The sequence below is a fragment of the Manis javanica genome, chromosome 13 (genome assembly GCF_040802235.1).
Source record: "Manis javanica isolate MJ-LG chromosome 13, MJ_LKY, whole genome shotgun sequence".
Classification (NCBI taxonomy): Eukaryota; Metazoa; Chordata; class Mammalia; order Pholidota; family Manidae; genus Manis; species Manis javanica.
Genome location: NC_133168.1, coordinates 86,251,539 through 86,266,838, shown reverse-complemented (window position 1 = coordinate 86,266,838; position 15,300 = coordinate 86,251,539). Strand labels below are relative to the sequence as shown.

General features: G+C 54.3%; 2 protein-coding genes across 3 annotated transcripts; one reads left to right on the top strand and one right to left on the bottom strand.

The window, feature by feature from the left end:
• Positions 1-1,028: 1,028 nt before the first annotated feature.
• GET3 (guided entry of tail-anchored proteins factor 3, ATPase) lies at positions 1,029-8,107 on the bottom strand. The gene is made up of 8 exons (XM_017664547.3): positions 8,089-8,107; positions 6,768-6,928; positions 5,804-5,951; positions 3,123-3,271; positions 2,886-3,036; positions 2,011-2,118; positions 1,727-1,924; positions 1,029-1,374 (listed from the first exon to the last, which is right to left on the bottom strand). The coding sequence occupies exons 2-8, from the start codon at positions 6,926-6,928 to the stop codon at positions 1,243-1,245; spliced, it is 1,047 nt and encodes a 348-aa protein (XP_017520036.1). The 5' UTR covers positions 8,089-8,107; the 3' UTR covers positions 1,029-1,242.
• A 244-nt stretch (positions 8,108-8,351) lies between these two features.
• On the top strand, positions 8,352-11,528 carry TRIR (telomerase RNA component interacting RNase). Of its 2 annotated transcripts, XM_017664548.3 has the most exons (3): positions 8,365-8,769; positions 10,687-10,764; positions 11,086-11,528. In XM_017664548.3, the coding sequence occupies exons 1-3, from the start codon at positions 8,425-8,427 to the stop codon at positions 11,191-11,193; spliced, it is 531 nt and encodes a 176-aa protein (XP_017520037.1). In that variant the 5' UTR covers positions 8,365-8,424; the 3' UTR covers positions 11,194-11,528. The 2 variants fall into 2 exon arrangements, with proteins under 2 accessions (XP_036878475.1, XP_017520037.1); XM_037022580.2 differs by lacking the exon at positions 11,086-11,528 and having other exon boundaries at positions 8,352-8,746; positions 10,687-10,763.
• The last annotated feature ends 3,772 nt before the right edge of the window (positions 11,529-15,300 follow it).

The following is a 15,300-nucleotide window of genomic DNA, read 5'->3' as shown; positions in this document are numbered from 1 at the left end:
GCAGATAGGGAAAACTGAGGCTCAGATGACATACAGCTCATTCGTGGCACAGCTGGTACCTGAACCCAGGCAGCTTGGCTGGAAGCGTGGGGTCTCTGCCACCATGTTTGGCTTACAAAGGCCACCCCATGTCCACACCCACTTGTGCACACCCAGTAGAAACGAGTAGGGGGACACGTCTAGGCTCGTGGCTGAGATTCCCCTTACCGCACCCTCTGGCACGCTCAGACCCTGGGTGTGCAGTCTGAATACCACTTCCTGACTCATGCATGTCCTCAGGCACCCCCCTTCTGTTGACCCCAACTAGCTCTAGCTCAGAACTTGTCAACACCCAAGATCATACCCAGTTCAGGGGCTCTCCAGAGAGCAGCAGAGAGAGGAGTGAAGGAGATAGGGGCTGCTAGGTGCCTCCTAGAGTCAGGTGAATTAGTTCCATGCCTGTGAATGGCCACACTGAAATTCAAATTGCAGGCCACTCAGGGAGACAGTTCTGGAAGAAGGATGGGACCTGGGGGACCCCTCCAGCCTTAGCCTTCTGACATCCTGCTCCCTAATTAGCCCCCCTGTGCTGTGAGGGGTTGACGTCATCTTACAGGGACAGGAATTGGGAAGCAGACTGTTAATCCTGTTTGGCAGGCCCAGCCTCAGCCCAGGGCGCCTACTAATTCCTAAACCAAACAGCAGGCAGTGTGGGCCCGCTGCCGGCCTAATCTGCTCCCCACCAGCCTGGGGCTGGCCAAGGGCCCTCCGGGTTCCCACGCTTTGAGCCTTAAAGGAAGTGGGCAGATGCCTTTCACCCACTCCAGGTTTTACAACCCCAGAAGGGACACCCCTACCCATATAGAGCTAGGAAAAGTTATCCCTGACTGAAGTCACCCTCCTTCCAAAATTGCCACAATCAACATGCATCTCTATTAGGTCTCTGTTGTGACTGTGCCCCTCTAGATGTGTCATCTTTGTGCAGTGTACAACCTATGCAACTACACATGGAGGCACTGACTCCCAAACCCTCTATGTCAACATCCACAGTGGTTTAAGATCATTTTATTGAGGGGCAAGAGGCAGGGAGAGGTGGGGGGCAGCTACAGCTCCCCTGGCCCCACCAGGGGGAACAGTATCCTTCCCTGCCTCCTGCCCCCAACATGGCTCCCCCTGTACTCTGGGGGAACTTTGTGCAAACTCTGGCCTGGTAATGGGTGGAGGGTAAGTGTGAAATGGCAGCAGCTGGGGCTGGCGATGGAGCTACTGGGCACTGGGGGGCTTGTAGGGCTCCAGGAGAAGGGCAGAGAAGGTGTTGACTTTGTCTGCCCCCCGCACCTCATGCGGCAGCAGTGGCAGCTTCACGATGTGGAAGTCTTCGTATAGGTCCTCCATCTGTGGCCAGAGCAGAAGGTGGAGGGCAGCAGTCAGGAGGCCACAGGGCAGGGAAAGCGTGTGGGTCCATGGAAGGGGTAGGGTGGAGAATGGGCCGGGGAGGTCAGAAATCACTGGGCTGGACCTCCTGCTTCCAGGGTCAGAGCCAGGCACAGTCCTCAAGGGCCAGAATTAGGGTGGCGGGACTGAAGTAGGGTGAAGGGCAGGAGTTAGAGGATCAGAAGGTGGGACGGAGCAAAAGATCAGATATGGGAAATGGCAGGTGGTGCCTTGGTTGGGCTGGGCCAGGCCCCAGCCTCCAGCCTCGAGGGTCAGAGCCGTGGGGGCCAGGCAGGAGGTTGGGTATGCGCACCTGGTCCAGGTACTTGGCCTGGATCTTGTGGCGGGCCTCACACATCTTGCAGGGCTTCTCAGGGTCAGGGAAGACGAGTTGGTTGACGATGATATTGTGTGTGTCGATCCTGCACTTGGCCAGCTCCTGGATCAGCCGCTCCGTCTCGTACAGGGACAGGAACTCAGCAATGCACACGCAGATGAAAGTCGTCTGCTCCTGCAGGGCATGAGAGGACATTGTGGGGCAGGTTCTGGCCATGTCCCTGTCTAAGCCTCTCACCACCCAACTGGACAGCAACTCACAGGGTCCTTGAACTGCTCACTGACGGAGCGGATGACAGGCAACGTCTCCTCCAACTTGGAGGCCAGCTGGTCTGCGTTCATGTCCCCTAGGCCCAGCATATTGCACATCTGCAGGGAGGACATGGGAAGGCTCATGGCTAACCTGGGGCCCATTACAACCCAAGTTGGGGGCTCGCTAAACACGTGGGGGGGCTGACACCTGACACCTCCCAGTGGTCAAAGGCATGGGCCCTCAGGCAGACCGCAGGAGCTGAATCCTAGTTCTGCCATTTCTGGGGGACTGTGGCCAGAGGAGTTTCACTGCCCAGAGCCTGTTTCCCTTCCTTTCCTTCCAAGAGTTGTGCCAAAGGAGCTGACACACATAATGTACTCAGAGCACTTCCTAGCACACAGCGGCCCGCAGATGTTTCTATCAGAGGCACCGGTTCTGTACAGGGACTACACACCACCGTGTGCATAAGTGGGGGTGTGGGGGGAGCACTGGGGTTGCCAGGTTGTCATGCTAATAACCCACGGGAAGCACTTGCCTGCTTTCCATTGACAGACAAGGAAGGTGAGGCCCAGAGGAGTGACATGATTTGCTTGAGGTCACATAGCCGTGTGACACCAGAGTGCAGGACCTTTGAACCCAGACTACCTGGCTCTAGCATATTTCCAAGCTGCGTGTGAAACACTTACAGTGGGCAGAGGGCGGGGACTCTGAATCCTGTGGAATAGTAGGGACAGTCCCCCCATGGTGAAGATGAACCCACCCACCGGGAAGTGTGGACCAGAAAGGGGCCATGTGTGGGAAAGGTCTTTGTCAATGCACAGCTGGGCGCCTGGGGACCCACTCTGACCCAGGGAATTCCTGGATGCCCTGGGGCCCTGCCTGCCTGTGAGATGAAGGGGCTGATCTGGTTCTTGATCTGCATGAGGCGGCCCAGGCCCCGCTCGACGATGGTGGGGAAGTTGAGCAGCCTCAGTGTGTGGCCTGTAGGCGCCGTGTCAAACACCACCACTGAGAAGTTCATGCCCTTCACCAACCTGCAGAGAGATGGGGGTCAGGCCTGCTCAGCCCCGACTTCCGCCCCAGCCCCTGGCAGCACCCACCCCCGCTGGCCAGGCCTGACCTCATGACCTCTGCATAGCTCATGGCCTCGTCGATGCCTGGGAAGGCACTCATGGCCTCCTGCATCATCTTCTTGCCCATGCTGAGCATGTTGTCCTCTTCGAAGAACTCATCGGGCAGCTCGGCCACACCAAGGCTGGGGTCAATTTCCTGGGGGGGCCGAGGATTCGAGACTCAGGCTGCTGCTGCTGCCCGACCTTCCTGCCCGGGATCCAGGCCAGGCCAGGAGTAGACCAGGGCCGGCGGCCATCACAGAGCCCCTCTCATCAGGTCATGGCTGGGGACATCCACGAGTTGCCACCGTCCTCCCTTAGGCACTTAAGGTCTCGGGCGGTTGAACAAATGGTTAAACCATTTCACAAACAGATGGAAAACTGCAACCGATGAGTGCCCCGGAGGGAAGATAAGCCCACCACAAGGCCTTTGCACTGGGTGTTCATCCCCCCTCCACCCTCTGAGGCCCTTGACCTCCTCCAGATCATTCTTCTAACGGGAGTCTTCCCTTGACCACCCCATCTAACAGTGCGACCCCAGACCTGCTGTCCTTTCTCCTTAATATCTAACCCCTCCTAGCATGGTTTACTTATTACGTTTAGCACCTGTGTCCACAGCAGAATGTCAGCCCCACAAGGGCAGGGGTTTTCTGTCTGCTTCACTGCTGTGTCCCCAGTGCCTGGAAATGGTTGGCAGACTGAAGGGTCCTCAACATGGATGTGGAATCTGAAGGTATGACCATCCCTGGGGACCCTGGCCCATCATGGACTGAATGCCTCTATCCTCCCCCTGTATCACCTCTTTGGGGACCTCACAGGTCACCTGGTGAAGCCCCCAATTTTCTGCCCCATGAGTCATTTCTCTGCTGGGAGCTTGCCCACCCATCACCACCTACAACCACACTCTTGATGGGTGACTCCTAATCACTGGGCCACCTCCAACCACCCATATCCCACTCTCTGGCCTGGGTCTTCTTGTCTTCCTCTGTTATTTAAACCTCTCTGGGCCACCCTGTCCTCATACCAACTACCCCTGTGCTCAGTGTCAAGTGTCCTTCTCGGTTGGCATCCGTTCCCCTTTCCCTCAGGGGTTGGCAAAGTCCCCACACTGGTATGCCTATTCCCAGCTCACTGGTACAGCTGCACAGAGGCGAACAGCAGGGGAACAGACCTGATGAGTAACTCTTGCCTTGTGCCCCATTCCTGATACAGATTTCCAACGGCACTTGGTAAGCTAGAAAACCCACCTTTGGGAGCATTTATGTCACAAATTCTCCCTCCTCAAAACCCTTCTGTCCCGTTTGCTTACTGCACTCTGTTGACACTGTGCCCTGCCTGTGTCTTAGTGAGAAAGAAAAGCTACCAGATTCCAACACTCTCATCTCCCCCTAGGAAATGCGCCCACATCCCCAGCCCTGGCAGAGCACAAGCCCTGGGTCTGCGTGCTGGACAGAGCTTAAGCCCACCAAAGGACGTCTTCAGCCAGCATCCTCATGCCCTCCTGCAACATCACGTGACCCTCCCTTTTGGAGCATCTGTATCAGCAAACAAACATGCCCTAGTGTCTCCTTCCTCCAAAAGAGTGCACTGTACACCCTGCCTCCCATTTCTCCCCAGCAATGACCCCATTCTCAGCCCCCATCATGGCAATCATTGTCTCCTGAGCCTTGGATTACTATCTCCAGGCAGGCTTTGCCCCTCCTCCCAGGATGGTGTCTAAAACTGATGTGCCTGCTGGAGCCAACAACCTTTTCCTGCCTGAGGCGCTTAGGAGCCCAAACCCTCTGGCTTTCCTCCCACCTCACCGGTGACTCCTTGTCCTCCTTCACTGCTTCCTCCTCCTCCTCTGCTGGACCCTAAATGCTGATGTGCCCTTGGGTTGTTGCTCGGCTTCTTTGTCCTCTCACATTCTCCTCCATTCAGGCAGCTGTAGATACCACTCCTGGGACAATGGCTCCCAAATCCAGGCTAATCTCCTGTGAGTCCCTGGCTTGCAGACTGAATGAAACTAAGCTACTGTCCTGATGTAGTATCCACTTGGAAGTCCAGTAGGCAGACTGGATTCACTGTAGCCAAAATGGAATTGCTGATTTGTTCCTTCTAAACCTGCTCCTCTCCTAGTCTTCCCCATCCCAGCTGCTCAGGGAGCCAACTAAGACATGTACTTAATTCATTTCTTTCCCTCGTTCATTACAACCAAGCCGTTGTATTGCTTTACTTCTGAGAGCCCAAATTTGACTATTTCTCTCAATTTTCTGCCCTCTTCCCTGGTCACAGTCCCACTCTCATTAGTCTCCCTGCTTCTGTCTTTGACTTGCAATCCATATTCCACATGTCAGCCACTGGAAACTTTTGGAAAAATCAATTTGGTCATGACATTGCCCTGCTTAAAACGAAGAGCTCCCCATTAAACTTGCAATCAAAACCAAACCACTCAGCAGTGATCTGCAAAGTCCTATACCATGTGGCTCTGATATTCTCCTCCCTTCCCCTCTCACTTGCTAATCTCTGGTCACTCTGGTGTCCTTCCTGATGGGGAAACATTCCTCTTTTGTTCCCCTGTGGGTATGCTGGCAAAGGGGTGAAACTGGAGAGACAGAGATTGTTGAATGGACAGGATATGCATGTTCACAGGAGAGGTCTGAAAGGGCCTTTGCTGGAGTGGGAAGCTGAGTCCTGCTCCACTCACCATGGCGAAGAGGTTATCATAGCCTTTGACCTTGGTAGGCACCTTGGAGAACTTCTGGTCAAATGCATCCGAGATGTTGTGGGCTGGGTCAGTGGAGATGATCAGAACACTCTCCCGCCCCTTGGATAGCTGGACCGCTAGGCTGCAGCTGGTCAAGGGAAAGGTCAAAAGGCAGGGAGTGAGGGAGTCAGGCTCTGCTCCCTAGGTCTGCAAGGGAAGTTGTAGAGCCCAGGAGAAGGGGACCTGGATCAGCAGGGGCCTTGAGAGGAGAACATGGGTAATTGTAGGATCAAGTCTCAATCCCTGCCTTGAAGGGCCCCCTCTGACCTCACCAACTGACCCCTCCAGCTGGTTGGCATGTTATTTTCACCTGACTATTGATTTGGCTTGATGTCTACTTCTTTGCTTGTAGAGTGGCACGGTCCAGATGTTCAGCCAGCATAGTTTGACCCCACGACCCCTTCTTCAACGCTAAGCTAAGGGGTCTTTTGCACCTTCTGCTAAACTCAGGATGTTCAGTCCACTGGTCTAGGATAATCTGCCCCAGGGACTCGTCCCACTCCCAGCTGACTGGGATAGTTTAATCATGTGCCTTCCCTGCCTTCCACCCCCACCCCAACGTAGGTATAGAACGGCAAGGTTCACTAGACTAGGGTAATTTGCCCCAGTGCCTCTCCCTCTACTCTGAGCTCACTCTGGTACGGTCTAGCTAACGCACACGTTAAGCGCTCTCCCGGCCCCCGTGCGCTCAGTTCAATGTGGTTCGGCCTTTGAGCCTCATACGGGGATGGTCCAACTCGGAGTGCCAGGCCTCCATTCAGACGGTGTCTTCCATTGCTCCAGGTAACTTCTGGATAGTAAAACCCAGAAGACTCCGGCCCAGCCCGCTCGCCCGGCTTTGGCCTTCCCTTAGCCCAGTGGTACATCCCACGTGTCTTCCCGGCCCCCGCCGCAGCCTCCTTACCTGCAGGTGGTCTTGCCAACGCCACCCTTGCCCCCGACGAAGATCCACTTAAGACTGCGCTGCTCGATGATGTTGCTAAGCGTGGGCTCCAGCGGCTCCACATCAGGGGCATCCTCGAACTCGTCTGCTTCAGCCCCCCAACCAGCCACTCCTGTCGCCATCTTGGAATCGGGTCACATGATCAAGCGGAGCTCACCGTGCAAAGTACCCAAGGGGGAATTGTTTGTCACATCGCCATTAAAGCTAGGAACCAGAATTAACTTCCTCACAGTCTGACTTTTAGGAGCTAGTAGGATCCATATTTCTAATGTCCTCCGCCTCCAGGATTCACCTTGTTGATCTCTTGTCGATGTTTTTTAAAAGACTCCCCTGCCTAGTTAACACAATGGTACATTCCAGGCTCCTCCCCTTCACTGATTGGACTGTGAGTCTTGCCGCTCTTCTTTTATTGACTATGCCTTTTTCCACTTTCACCAATCACTCTCACGTCCCGGTAGCCGCCAACCACTCCTTAGCAACCAGCCAAACACTAGGTCCAGGCCCATTCCCTGAAGTTAGATCCCAGATCCGCCCTGGCCTGACTCCATAGGCTCAACTTCATGTCGATCATTTCCCCTATTCTCCACTTAGTGTCCTGACATCGTCTCAGGGCCGTCTCCTGTTCGGCAATTGGCTATAAGACACCTGGCTCCTGACGCAAACCAACCATAAATGAACCGATTAGTTGGCTGGAGACAGGTCCCGGGGCTGCGGGTGGGTTAGAGGGAGAACGACTCCAGCTGTGGGCAGGGTCCACAAATCCCTGTGCATTGTGCTCTGAGCCCTGGCCCATGCTGGGGCAGGCCAGGAACAGGGACCCCACCTACAACCGCGATCATTGTCGTAGGAGGGACTCTATTCCCGAAAACTCCTTGCACTTTGCTCTCTGTTCGAGGGAAAGCTCCAGTTCGGCGATTTCCCCGTTTGAATTTCTCTCTTGGGCAGGAATACAAACTGTGTCTCAGGCCCTTAGCGGACACCCTTAACCTTAGATGGAGGACTCCATCCTAGAAATACCTCTGACTTCACTTCAGTACTTCATCTTATAAAATAATGCTTTTACTCTCGGATGGGGACCGCCAGATGTCTCTATTCCCAACTGAAAGTTCCATCCACAGACAGGTACTCCACAGACACCCCCATTTTTAGTCGGGAGGCTCAGACTAGGTATGTCCTCTAGACCTAGTTACGGACCTAGGTTCCGAGATGTCAGTTGAGCACACAGTCTCAGACGGGGTCCCTTCCCTCACAGATTATCTCTGTTGCCAGAAGGGGGTCCTACCTGCAGAATGCTAATGTGTCCCCAGTCCCAAGCGGAAACCTCACCGCCGGAGAGCCAGCTACAGCCTCAGTCCCCGACGAAGGTCTCATTCCCGCCAAACCCATGTCTGCGTCCCTCCTGCCCAAATCTAGCGGGATTATAAAACTCCTGGTGGTGCAGCCCGGCAAATAAGATTTTACCTCTCATTCGCCCCGCCCTTCATGCCCCGCCTCCACTGCGGACGCGAGGTCCGGACCGCTGTTCCCGGCATGCATTGCCCGGGACGCGACCAGTCGGGCGCCAAGCGCGGGCCCGAGCGGCCTTCCCGGAGTCCTTTGCACGGCACCTGACGACAAAATGGCTGCCCGAGGGAGACGGGCGGAGCCTCCGGGCCGGGAGGCGCCGGGCCCCGCGGGCGGCGGCAGCGGAGGTTGCCGATGGGTTGAATCGGGGCCCGGGACGTCCCCCGACAGTGGGGACGAGGAGGTGTCGGGCGCGGGTTCAAGCCCAGTGTCGGGCGGCGTAAACTTGTTCGCCAACGACGGGAGCTTCCTGGAGCTGTTCAAACGGAAGATGGAGGAGGAGCAGCGGCAGCGGCAGGAGGAGCCGCCCCCGGGCCTGCCGCGACCCGATCAGCCGGCAGGCGCCGCCGGCCCCGGGGATCCGAAGAGGAAGGGCGGCCCGGGCTCCACACTCAGCTTCGTAAGGAGGCGCGGGGGTGGGGGCGGGCTGCAGGGCCTGCCTTGGCAGGGGGAATCGGGGCCTCAGAAAGGGGAGCGGGATCCGGATCCACCCTCCCGCCCTGATGAGGGGGTCTTCCGGGTTGCCCGCTGAGGATGCGGAACCTGGATTCCCGACGAGCGAGGGTGGGGACCCCTGGGGACCCCTGAAGCCTTCCCGCGGGAGCCTGGAGCATGGAATTGCATTGGAAACAGCACTTCGGGGATGGGGAAACCAGGATACCAGATTTTCCACTTGAGCGGCATCCGAATTTGGATATTGGGGCCATCTCCCGCTGTGCGGAAGGGGACAAATTTAAATCTGAAGTCTGATATGTGTGGATAACAGACCGCTTACGGTGTGACCTCAGGAAATTTGATTTCCCTGAATCCCATTCGTCCAGTCTCTATTTATTGATCACCTTATCTTGTGCTGGACATTGTGCTGGGTGCTAGATATATACAATGTCGGACGTGACAGTCGAGATCGCAGCTTTTTTGGATTTCCCTATTTGCAGAAATGGACATCATCGCCTCTTTTGATGCGATGAGAATTCGGTGAGGCCATCCTGGAAAAGTGGTTAGAACTGGGACTGTTTTTAAGAAGGGCTAAACTAGTGGTTCTCAGTTGGGACCATATGCCCTCGCCCTCAACATTGGCAGCCTGGAGACGTTTTTGTCTCCCAGAATTGGGGGAGGGAATGCTTTTGACATCTATGAGTAGAGAAAAGAGATGCTGTTCAACATCAATGCACCGGACAGCTGCCTCCTCTCCTGCAAAAATAATCCAGCCTAAAAATGTCATTAGTTGAGGTTGAGAAACTCAAGGCTAAATAAATGGCATCTATATTGATGGTCAACTCTGAGCTTGCTCAGTCCCTGGTATTGAGATCAAATCCCTGTGGTGTGGAGAAAGTATTAATTTTAGGATAACAAGCTGGAAGTCTAGTCCTGGATTTAACAGTGTGATTTTAGGCAAGTGATCTCCAAGCCTCAGTTAATTTGTTTAAAATGAGCTTGAGGATGGTCTCTGCAGCGCAGGTCACCTGATCCTGGTGAGGTATGATGTCTGTAAAGCCTGTTGCAGCCCAACGGGCACGGGGAGCCTTCAGTCAGAGGGAGAAGATGGAGGACCAGTAAGGAAGTCCAGAGTAAGACTATTGGAGGAAGGGAAATGTCAGGACCTGGGTTTCTGGTTTGGTGGGAAAACTGGGGCCCGAACCAGGTGCCCTTCTGTGAGCATGTGTAGCAGTAATTGTCGCTGCCTTTTTCATTTGTTCATTGAGGGGCTTGCGGGGCCACTCTCAAAGAGGCCAGGTTAAGTGCCAGGAAGGGAGTGTCTGTCGCTTGGTGGTTAAGGCTGCCGCTCTGTGGCTTGGATCCTCCTGACCCTGAACCCTGCCCCATTGTTTGCTGCCAGCATGAGTGAGGGTCTGGGCCGCTCCTTCTCAAAGGTGTTTCTTATCTATAAAATGGGGCTGGTTGTAATCTTCATCTCAGAGCAGCTTGCAAGGACAGGATGCATCCAGAGCACTTGGCACAGGGCTTAGCATACAGGAAGTACTCACTAAAGGGAGCTGTTGCTGCCTGTGTGGTCCTGCTAGCTGGTGAGTGAGGCTTCGGCAGGAGGACCGAACCCATCCCCACCAACGAGGGGGTTCTTGCTCCCAGGGAGGCCAGCCCAGGGGCCCAGAACTGCCTGGACATCATGGGTCTGGGGCAGGCGCTAAGAGTCGCGTGTGCTCCTCTCTGATTGCTGCGCAGGTCGGCCGGCTGGTGGAGCTGGGCGCGGCGTCGGGACGGGCCACCGGGCCGGGCTAGGAAGGTGTAGTGGGCCTCAGCGCCGCCAAGGGCGGGCCCGGCTCCTGTAACCGTTGCAGTCTTCTGTCCCTTCACCCAGGTGGGCAAGCGCAGAGGCGGGAACAAACTAGCCCTCAAGACGGGAATAGTAGCCAAGAAGCAGAAGACGGAGGATGAGGTGAGCAGACTGGGTGTGCGGGCTGCCCATGTTGCCTTTCCTTTCTAGCCTCAGCACCTGGCTGACCAGCCCTGTCCCTCCCTGTCCAGCACCCGGGCCTTGGTTGGGTGTACTGAGTGGTAGGGGTGTGTGGGGAGAGTGCTTGCAACAAGTTCCTGGGGTAACTTGACTCTGGGTATCTGTACCTCAAACCCAGGATCTTGTGGATTGGAGGGAACTTGGGGTGGGTCAGCTGTCTCTGGAGAGTCCTGACCCCAGTTCTTGGCCACTTTGGCATCCCCTTCCCAACACCCCACCCCACCCCCGTGTTCCCTTCCACAGGTATTAACAAGTAAAGGTGACGCATGGGCCAAGTACATGGCAGAGGTGAAAAAGTACAAAGCCCACCAGTGTGGCGATGATGATAAAACTCGGCCCCTGGTGAAATGACCCCTTTCCCCCGCCTGCCCATGGTCTGGGACTCTCTGCGATGATGTACATAACTATTTAATGCAGCGGCAGCGGCGGCAGCCTCTCCCGACCCCCCAAGGACTTATACACAGAAGGAAAACGAGATGCTTCCTGCAGCCGCAGATGGTTCTCCAGGACTCTTTTTTTTACCTTGAGCACTTACCTCCTGAGACTTTATAGAACAGTGGTTTACTGTCCTCTCCCTTCCCCACCTCCTTGCTCTCTCTGGCTCTTTCTGTCTTCCACTTCTCACCTCACCTCCCTCCCTTTAGCCATCACTTCTGGGAAGTAAAGAACTTGACTTAGTGCTGGAACTGTGCCTGGTTTGCCTTCTTTACTGCCTCCAACCTGAGCTTTGCCCCATTGGCTGTCACCATGCCTACAAAAGCTTGGGTCTGGCCTGGTAACAGGGGACTTGGGGTGTGGGGAGGACAGGGGTGCATCCCCTCCTGTAGGCCTGGGCTCTCCTTGGAACCCATTCCCCTCCACTCTGCACCCCACACTGTTGTTCCTCAAGTCTCATGTCCCATTGTCTCTTCATGGTCCAATTTGGCTGGGCCCAAGCTATCAATTTGTTCATCCAGCAGACACTGAGCACCTATTGTGTGCTGGCCCTGGGGCTACAGCAGTGCCCAGAACAGACTATGCATGCTCCCTGCTCTTCTAGAAAGAAATAGACATAGACAAAAAGGGGAAGCCATTTTGGGAGGTATCCGTGAAGTTCAGGGTAGAGCCTAGGGGGAGGGGCTATTTCATGCATATCAGATCAGAGTCCTGAATTGGGTGAGGAAGCCTGTCCCAAGTCAAGGGAACAGCCAGTGTACAGTTGGGGGAGTGCCTGGTCCTTACGGGGAGCCTCAAGGAGGCCCACACACCGAGTTCGGTGGGTTGATTATATACAGGGCCTTGTGTGCTAGAATGAGAACTTGGGACTCTATTCTTAAGTGAGAAGCCTTTGGTGGGAGATTGTGCTGGGGAGCAACAGGATATGTTTTCTATCCTAACCAGCTCCCTCTGGCTCCTGTTTGGAAAATACACTGAAGGGGGTTCTGGGGTAGAACCTAGGGGAGGGGAGGGAATGGGGTGTTCACCCTGGAGGAAGTGAGGAGGGTTAGGATCCAGATCCCAGGGAACCTGGGTTTGGCCCTGCCCATATTTATACATGGCCTAGAGAAGGACAAGGGACTTGTTTGTTCCACCTTGGGAGAACATGACTGTTGATGGGTGTCCTAAAAGAAGCCTGACTTTCCAAGTACCTCTGGAGGGCTCCGTCTGTGCCCTGCCTTCATTGCTCTCCCTGGTGGAGGTGGAAGCTGCCTGCTCTCCACTGAGCCCACAAATGCTTAAAGATGCCCTTGCCTCCTGACCCCTTCTCAAACATGCTAGACCTGGAACAACATCTGGGTCCCCCACCATGGCTCCATCTCCTACACAGGAATGCTGAGCAGCTCAGCACTATACAGTCCAGCCCAAGGCCAGGCTCCCCATCCCTCTTCCATCAGGGGAGGGCCGGAACTTGCAGATCACAGCAGTTACCTGGGGCCAGTGGACATGGAGGAGGGCTGAGGTAACACCTGGCTCACCTCAGACTCAGATCCAGCCAGTGGGGGTGGGGCTTTTCAAATACTGAGCACCAAAACAGACAAAATGCCCTGTCCTACAGGGTAGCACAGAGAAGACAAGTAGTGACTGTGGCGTCTTACTACACGATGGAGAGTGACTGCAATGGGGTATGGGGAGGACACAATAAGGGTGAATGTAGTAACCACATTGTCTTTCTTGTGAAAGCTTTGTAAGAGTGTGTATCAGTGATACCTTAGTAAAAAAAAAAGTGCCCTCCTAGCAGAGTTAATATCCCAGTTGGAGGAAACAGACAAGAAACAATACAAAACACATCAAGACAGTTACACTTTGTATGTGGAAAAAAGTATGGAAAGGACTGAGATGAGAGAGGAGAGGCAATTTTAAGTTGGTCAGGTATGGCCTACCCAAGAATGTGACATTTGTTCCAACTTCTGAAGGTGGTCCCTGTTAGTGTACCAGGCTGAGAAACAGCAGGTGCAAAGACCATGAGCTGAAATCATGCCTGACTTGCCAAAGAAAGAGCTCTCTGGCTATGGAACAGGACACCTGCCCCTTCTTGCTTCCTGCTACCACAGTAAGCCTTGTCTGGTGTAGTTTCCACATGGGTTCAAAGGTCTTTCTGAGGGATGGTGAGCTGGCCCACGTGTGACATTCCGCTTGATGATGCAGTAGGGCAGGAGGGGACATAGGACGCTAATGGAGCCACCTCTGCTTCCTCCTTCAAAACCACCAGCAGCCATTGGGTCTTTAAAAAGAAACACAAGTGGGAGAAGTAGGTCACCCCTGCAGCGGCTCAGCCTCAATTCTGATGGTCAGGAGACAGCAGATGCTGATGGAATCCCAGCACCTCCCTTCCCCACACTCATCAGCTCCGACATGGGAAAAGTATGATCGGGGAGGAAAACCAAATTCAGGGTTTGGTGAGTCCCACCATCGTGGATTCCAATTATTCTGGTGCCTGTTAGCTGTGTGATCTTGGATAAGTCACAGCCTTTCTGTGGTTCATGCTCTTCATCTCTAAAATAGGATTAAATAGAGAAGCATCTCGAGAATCAAGTTCTAAAGAGCAATGTTCATAACGTTAACCCTGACATTATTTAAAACAGCTGAAACTGATGCTGTGGGTGAAGCAATCGGCTTGTGTTTAGGGCTGTGTTTGAGAAGTACTGACCTTTAAACACAGCTGCAGTGTGATGAGATGCCCAATGCTCCTTGGTTGTAAGCCGAGAGGCGTTTGTCTCCTGTCTCAGATTCACGGTTTGACATCAGCTCCTTCAGTTTCGTTTTTGTACTGAGCGCTTGTAATTATGTTTAAGTAAGTTTGCCGTGCACGGGACAGTTGTGAGAATTACACTTGGAAAACTACCTGACAACCCGTAGTTAAAAACTAGGGGAAAGTCTCGATTTAGTACTCAAATACACCAGACGGGGAGAGGGAAGAAGACTTTTGTGATCAAACGAAGGCCAATACTGTGAACTACACAGGCACCAGGGGTCACTTTATTCTACTCCGATTCCCTCCCCCGAGGCTTGCTCAGGGCCACTGGAAACCTAACATGTAGGAGGGAGGTTGAGCATTAACAAATTCCCTCCTGCATCTCCAAGTCGCTCCCCACATGCCCCTTATCTGGGACAGTCCCCAAACCTGAGCAGAAAACTACTGTTCGCACCCCTCTCCAAACCTCCAACTCCAGTCCCTCAATCTCACTCTCCCTGCTCAACGCCCACCTCCGGGGATCTCCCCCGGATTTTGGGTCTCAGCCAGGATCCGTAAACTCTGCGGTGCCCGCGCGAGGCAAGACGCGGTTTGTGGTTCTTCGCTTGGAGCACGCTAGGGAAGGCTAATCCGCATGCGCATCCGGCGGCTTCCCGCACGTGTCTCTCAAGCTGGGTTTCTGTCCAGACGAGCCCGCTGAGGTGGGAGTCCAGGCTGCTCCTTCAGGAAGTCTTCGCGACTCTCGGAATGCAGTTAGGCACCTGCTGACCCTTCCCAAGCCTGGGAAGCCCCAGTGCTCGGCAGAAGAAGTCTTGGGTACCTGTTTTCATGAGCGAATGGAGCCAGCACTGACTCTGCCAACGGCAAGCGGGCTGAGAAACCTGTGCCCCTCCAGGTTAGGGCAGAAACTGACCTTGTGCCTCTTCAAAGGCCAGAAAGTCCCTCAGGGCAGGATTGGATCGTTCTTTGGGATTAGAACCTTAGTTGATTTACTAAATTCAGTAAATATTGGTTTAGGGAGGGGCTGAATACAGTGAAAGGACGGCCTTGAGCCTCCCGACATAAAAGCCAACTTTTTAAAGAATTTACATCAGGCCTGGTAATGCTTAACTTGGATAATCTCTAGCTCAGCCAAACTATTCTTATACCCATTTGACAAGTGGGGAAACTAAGGCTCTGAACGGCTGGAGGTCCTGTTATCGGCAGGACCGGGAGGAGGGAAACCAAGACGCTCCAGTGTCTCCAAACGCTTCTTACTCCGTTGCTTCTTCGCTCTTAAGAGAACG

Bases quoted from the DNA above. Each gene is read 5' to 3' on its own strand.
- TRIR (XM_017664548.3), top strand. From the start codon at position 8,425: ATGGCTGCCCGAGGGAGACGGGCGGAGCCTCCGGGCCGGGAGGCGCCG. The intron at 8,770-10,686 runs GTAAGGAGGCGC...CCCTTCACCCAG, and splicing joins CGGGCTCCACACTCAGCTTC to GTGGGCAAGCGCAGAGGCGG. The intron at 10,765-11,085 runs GTGAGCAGACTG...TCCCTTCCACAG, and splicing joins AGCAGAAGACGGAGGATGAG to GTATTAACAAGTAAAGGTGA.
- GET3 (XM_017664547.3), bottom strand. From the start codon at position 6,928: ATGGCGACAGGAGTGGCTGGTTGGGGGGCTGAAGCAGACGAGTTCGAG. The intron at 3,272-5,803 runs GTGAGTGGAGCA...CGGCCCCCCCAG, and splicing joins ATGATAACCTCTTCGCCATG to GAAATTGACCCCAGCCTTGG. The intron at 3,037-3,122 runs GTCAGGCCTGGC...ATCTCTCTGCAG, and splicing joins AGCTATGCAGAGGTCATGAG to GTTGGTGAAGGGCATGAACT.